Raw genomic sequence first — 5,640 nt, 5'->3', positions numbered from 1 at the left:
AGCAACGTTTACCCTTCCCTTCAAACAGTGTCGGTGTACGCGACCATCATAACAGCATCCATAAAACATCACAACCATAGGAGCTAAACAAAGAAGTATGATAACGATTGCAATAATCAAATGGATGCAATGTGTGATAATCAAATACGATGTTTTAAATTGTTTCTTGGATGTTGAGCTGTCACAACCTCACCCATCAAAGGCTAGAATAGCCATATGAGAGTGAATGCTGACTTCAAACCGAGAGCTTGGTTTGATAAAAGCTCAGATAGATTTTTGGAACAGGTAGGCTCTTCGCTCATTAGATTGGACTCTACACAAACAACTTGCTAGAAAAAAAGAGGAAGCAACGGGAAAACTATTAAAGCGAATTCGGAAAAAATTAGAATCTATGAGAATCGAACTACATACTACACATTCTATGGGATTGATGATTTGGCACTCAAGATTGCATGGAAATAGAGAAGTTAACAAAATCACATTTTGGAACAAATAAATGAAAACATACAATTTGAAGAACCCCATGGGCTTTTTGTCAGACAAATTTAGACGACTTATTGCAATCGTTTCTTGGATTGTGCTGTAACAACCTGACCCATCAAATGCTAGAATAGCCATATGAGAGCCATATTAGAGTGAATGCTTCAAACCGAAAACTTGGTTTGATGAAATCTCGGATAGATTTTAGGAACATGTAGGCTCTTTGTACATGTGATTGGACTATACACAAACAACTTGCTAGCAAAAAGATGAAGCAACGGGAAAACTATTAAAACAAATTCCTAATAAATCATAATCTATGAGAATCCAACTACAAACTACACATTCAATGGGATTGCAACGATTTGCTACTATAGATTGCACGGAAATACATATGTTAACAAAAGCACATTTTGAAACAAACAAAAAAAAAAAACAGACTATCTGAAGAACCCCATTACCTTTTTAAGAAAAATTTAGAATGCTTCAGATAGATTATTTAAGAAGCATAAAAATATATCTATAGATTACCTAGCTCGACAAACCATCTCGGTGTAAGAAACAATACTTAATATAGAATAGATATGAAACAAATGATGAAACGATAATCATAATAAAAAAGAATTCTTATGGTTTTGTCTTTGAGAAAATAACTTTGGCACAAATAGTGTTTCAAGTTATGCAACTTCCACAATAATCGAAGACAGCTCAACATAAGTTGATTATAACAGAACTTCTGGGTACACGATACTTGTGGTACAGCTAGAAGAGTTTGGTGGAAGGACTACACTGATTCTCTTTGAAGATGTGCATCTAGAGAGTGCCACGTATAACTGGCCATGGCTGAATACAGGCGTTTGCAAATCTATCCCAACATACTTCACTGATTGTCCTTGGGATTTATTGATTGTCATACCATACGCAAGTCTAACTGGGAATTGGCGGCGTGTCATTGGAACGGCCATCTCTGTAGATGAAGGTGTCAAAGAGATTCTTGGTAAAAGGGCTGGCTTGCCTGCGTGTTCTCCGGTTATAATCACTGCTTCAATCACTTTAGGGGCACATTGAAGAACAGTAAGCCGTGTTCCATTGCAAAGGCCATCTTTGGGTCTAATATTTCTGAGCAACATAATTGGGCACCCAAGTTTCAGCTTGAGTCTGAATGGAGGTAAACTGGATGGGTCAAGTGAGTTGAGGAACTCACTTGGATATTCGCCAACAAAAGTGCGGGGAGACTTATCAACGATTCGCCTTTTCTTTTGGTCGAGAGTCGGCAACATTTGGAGTTGAGTTGTTTGTTTTCCTTTTTTTTGTGGGCTGGGATTTACAATCACTATCAACAACTTTATCTGCAGCCAAATATTCGATAACTTCGCTAGGAAACAAACTCAAGGCCATATTATTAATATCCTTGACATCATCGTTTCTTCCAGCTAGAATAGTACGTTCTCTGAGGAATTTTGCTGAGGTTGTGCCCTCCTCATCCAATCGAGGGTATACAGAGAAAATGAGGTCTTTGAGATCTGTACAACTTTGTATACCCGATGGTAGCTCAACTGTTTCAGCTGGATTTGTTCCTATCTACACGATCAATTAAAAATAAAATGCTTAGTTCAACGTTGAGCATTTGCGCCAAAAACATTTCAAAGGCAATGCTGTTATAAGTATTTACCTCTGTAAGATAACTTCCAAAGTCTATGTTATCTGGATCCGACATGTCCAGACGCATGTTTTGAAACAGATGCAAAACGTGCACATGCCTCCAGAGTTGAGACCTACGCAAAGATGCAACAACAAAATCTTCACGGGCCCCTTTTGGTATAACAGGCAACGTTTGCCGGAAATCCCTTCCTAAGATAACGGTTATGCCGCCGAAAGTTTTCTTGTTTTCATAGATATCTTGAAGTGACCGATCAACGGCTTCAATGCAGTATCTATGTTGCATTGGGACTTCATCCCAAATTATAAGTTTTGCCTCTCTAAAAAGGCCGGCCTGCAATGAATCTTTGGAAAATCCACACATGGTGTCGTTGAAGACGTTAAGGGGCAAGCTAAATGTTGAGTGAGCAGTGCGACCCCAAGACAATAGCAAAGATGCAATTCCAGAGGAAGCCACCATTATAACGATATTACCAATACAACGACATGACGCTGCAATTGTATTGTACAAAAATGTCTTCCCTGTACCGGCGGCTCCATTCAAGAAAAATATCTTCCCTTGACCATTGTGTACGGATTCTGTCACTGCATTAAAAGCATTACGTTGGTCTTCATTGAGACGGCTAATATTAGCATCTGTTGCTTCTTGTAAGCCATGCTGGTAGAGCTGTTGCTGCTCCCAAATGAGTCTGTTTCCAACTACATGGCTCCAATTTTCCTGTGGGAGGGGCATGTCAGGGAAATTTGATAGATCCTTCCCACTTTCTTGAAGGAGTTGTTCCAACAAAAACAAACCGTAGTCTGTAACTCGGGACTCAGATGGATTCTCTATAAGAAACTTAGTTTTCATCCTGTGTGGAAGGTCGTCACATATCTTCACTGCAAATTTGTTCCACAATACTTCTGGACGCGTTGGAGAGCACTCTGTTAGGATAATGTTGAACAATCGGCACAGTTGATACCCAGTTCGCATGCAAGATGCCTCCTGCAAACATTGGTTCCACTCTTCATCATCTTCCAATAGACCTCGTGCAATACATGCTGCCTTGAAGGTACCGAACGGAACACCATCCACCAATTTAAGTGACTCGAATGATGTGGGGCCTTTAACAACGGTTAACAGCATGCGCAGATAAAAACGCTCCTCGGCATTAGGTTTTTCAAAAAACATTCGACCGATAGCAAAACAACTGTCTCGACACCTAGGGGTCCATTTTTTGAAGCCTTTGTTGTAAACGAAGGCTCCAGGCATTTCTGGATAAGTTAACTCACGGGCTTTTGGATTTTCAGCACAACATTTGAAGAATGCGGTTAGAGTTGATTGTTGATGTTATTCGGCGAGAATTTCATCCATTGGTTCGGTTGGGTTGTATTGAACCCGATGCATCCCCGGCAAATGTATTTGCTGTTTAACAACGTTGGGCACCTCTTGGTGCATGTTAAACTCTAGAAGCCGCCATACAGCTTCTTGTGGGCTGATATACCTTGCGTCGATGTATTGTTGTATCTCATCATTTGCTCCAGTTAACACCATGGTTGTTTTGTCAAAACCCTTGTAGATGTATTTATGGATATATTTGACTGCCCTAACTGATGCACACACCTCAACATTAATGTGGCAATCAAACAACTCAGATAGGTATGGATTATATGGAGCAACATTGCGGTTGGTAACTTTATGTTTCTTTCGCTTGTACACTCTGCCGGTGTTGCGACGCATATAAAGTGGGTATCCTTCTTGATCTATTGTTGTCTTCTCTGCAAATTCCCGTGGGTATTGGAACCTGCAATGACCATCTTGCATGCAGGGGGCTTTTGGATTTTCAGAACCACACGGACCATGAATCATACATTTCATAACTGTTTGAAAGAGAGCCGGTTGTGTGTCAGGATCGGGAATCTCAGCAGAAACAATTCGATCGACTTGTTCAGTGGTACGAATCTTGTCTTTGTGTTGAAGGAATATGAGAGCGTGCATGTGTGGAAGACCACGCTTTTGGAATTCAATAGTGTAAACATGTGCGACCGCGCGACCGAAAATGTGTTTCTTGGTGATTTCTTCCATGATTGCTCTACGCTTCATCTCAAACACACGTGCAACTAACGTGGGTTTATCAGTTGATTTTTGATGGCTCTTAAGCTCCATTAGAACTTCTGGCCAATTCGGATTCGCGGTTGCCGTAAGGAAAACATCCGGATGTTTATTGTACCGTGTGATGGCCATTGAATCCTGGTAAATCTCGTACATATGCCTTGGGCTGCCTGTATAAGACGATGGCAGGATAATACGTTGCCCAACTTGACCTGGATGCAGCCCCCGTCTTTGCAATATCTGTTAATCCCCGTACAACTCTCGCGCGAATCTCGGCTTGGCGATCTCGAGAAAACGACGACGTTGTTCGGGGTCATTGCAGCCTAAGCATCGACTAAAAATTGTTGGCCTAGGGCGCCCGCATTCAAAATAGGGGAATACTCTGATGGGCGATCAAACATACAATAATCATAGTATTGCGCTTGTGTCAAGCGCGCATTGGTGGGACAATTGTTAACGACGTTCCACTGACGCAAGTCAGGGGACCAACCGAGATCCCCTCGCGGAAAGAAAAGAACATAATGGAGGGGCGAATATGCGGGGTTACACTCGCTGATCCTTTTTAACCCACCTTCTCGCAAGCGAAGAACAATATCTCGCATGCTATCAAACGCACTCCCCTCGGCTGGCAAAATCACAACTATTTCTGTTGTGGACGGAAGATTGTAGTGACGGCGGTCACTGCCGGAGCTATAATGAAGGCGGGCTGGGATGTTGTTATTTGCAGAATCAGTTGCATTTAAAATCTCAAAAGCATTCATATACAACCTGTAAAAGTGGTTGTTTTGGATAAGAGTGTCCTTAATGATGCTCAAAACGTCCTTTGATAGTTGAGGGTTTCTACGAAGACGGTGATTCAAAGCCTCGTTTCCATCATAGAAGTAAAGTTGTGAATAGACGGGAGCCCTGCCTGGAGCTGGTAGGAGTGACCCGACGCTATGGTAGAGTTCTCCATGGATGACAAATGATTGTGGACCACGTCCACTCAATACGCGTTGGTCCGGATCCACACCAAGGCTTGTAAAAGCATTACATGTATTATATGCACGAATGTGCTCATGGAATGAGGTTGCACGCCCATCATTTCCTTCATATAGTGAGTGGAGAGCAGGTGGTAACGGCGAGAGCGATGGTAGCCGGACTTTCCCTTGTAGACAACACATACCAAATTTAGGGTTTTTTTGGATGATCGTTTGTTTCAATTCTCACCATCCAATGAAAGAGCCGAACAATGTGGGCAACAAACATCCATCCGGCCCTAGAAAATGGCGTCCTTACGGCAAATCAGTCAATGGTTTCGCTAGGAGATTTGTTGTAGCGCCTTCGCTAATGCAGTCTGAATCAAATGGATTCCACATTTCTTCCCCATATGCATTTGCAGCCGTACAATTGGCTCTTTCATAGCATCG

At 41.9% G+C, this 5,640-nt stretch overlaps 2 protein-coding genes across 2 annotated transcripts; both read right to left on the bottom strand.

Moving 5' to 3' along the window:
• Nucleotides 1-1,719: 1,719 nt before the first annotated feature.
• Nucleotides 1,720-3,391, bottom strand: LOC147521088 (uncharacterized). Its single transcript, XM_086558157.1, has 2 exons — nt 2,153-3,391; nt 1,720-2,061 (listed from the first exon to the last, which is right to left on the bottom strand). The coding sequence occupies exons 1-2, from the start codon at nt 3,389-3,391 to the stop codon at nt 1,720-1,722; spliced, it is 1,581 nt and encodes a 526-aa protein (XP_086414283.1).
• Nucleotides 3,392-3,469: 78 nt separating this feature from the next.
• On the bottom strand, nt 3,470-5,394 carry LOC147521087 (uncharacterized). The gene is made up of 2 exons (XM_086558142.1): nt 4,803-5,394; nt 3,470-4,401 (listed from the first exon to the last, which is right to left on the bottom strand). Exons 1-2 carry the CDS (start codon nt 5,392-5,394, stop codon nt 3,470-3,472), a joined length of 1,524 nt encoding a protein of 507 aa, XP_086414268.1.
• Nucleotides 5,395-5,640: the final 246 nt, after the last annotated feature.

This window comes from Coptis chinensis, chromosome 1, assembly GCF_015680905.1.
Source record: "Coptis chinensis isolate HL-2020 chromosome 1, ASM1568090v1, whole genome shotgun sequence".
Taxonomy (NCBI): Eukaryota; Viridiplantae; Streptophyta; class Magnoliopsida; order Ranunculales; family Ranunculaceae; genus Coptis; species Coptis chinensis.
This window is presented reverse-complemented; position numbering and strand designations above follow the sequence as displayed.

Bases quoted from the DNA above. Each gene is read 5' to 3' on its own strand.
- LOC147521087 (XM_086558142.1), bottom strand. From the start codon at position 5,394: ATGTGTTGTCTACAAGGGAAAGTCCGGCTACCATCGCTCTCGCCGTTA. The intron at 4,402-4,802 runs GTGGGTTAAAAA...CGTCTTATACAG, and splicing joins TGTTCTTCGCTTGCGAGAAG to GCAGCCCAAGGCATATGTAC.
- LOC147521088 (XM_086558157.1), bottom strand. From the start codon at position 3,391: ATGCCTGGAGCCTTCGTTTACAACAAAGGCTTCAAAAAATGGACCCCT. The intron at 2,062-2,152 runs GTAAATACTTAT...TTGATCGTGTAG, and splicing joins TTGGAAGTTATCTTACAGAG to ATAGGAACAAATCCAGCTGA.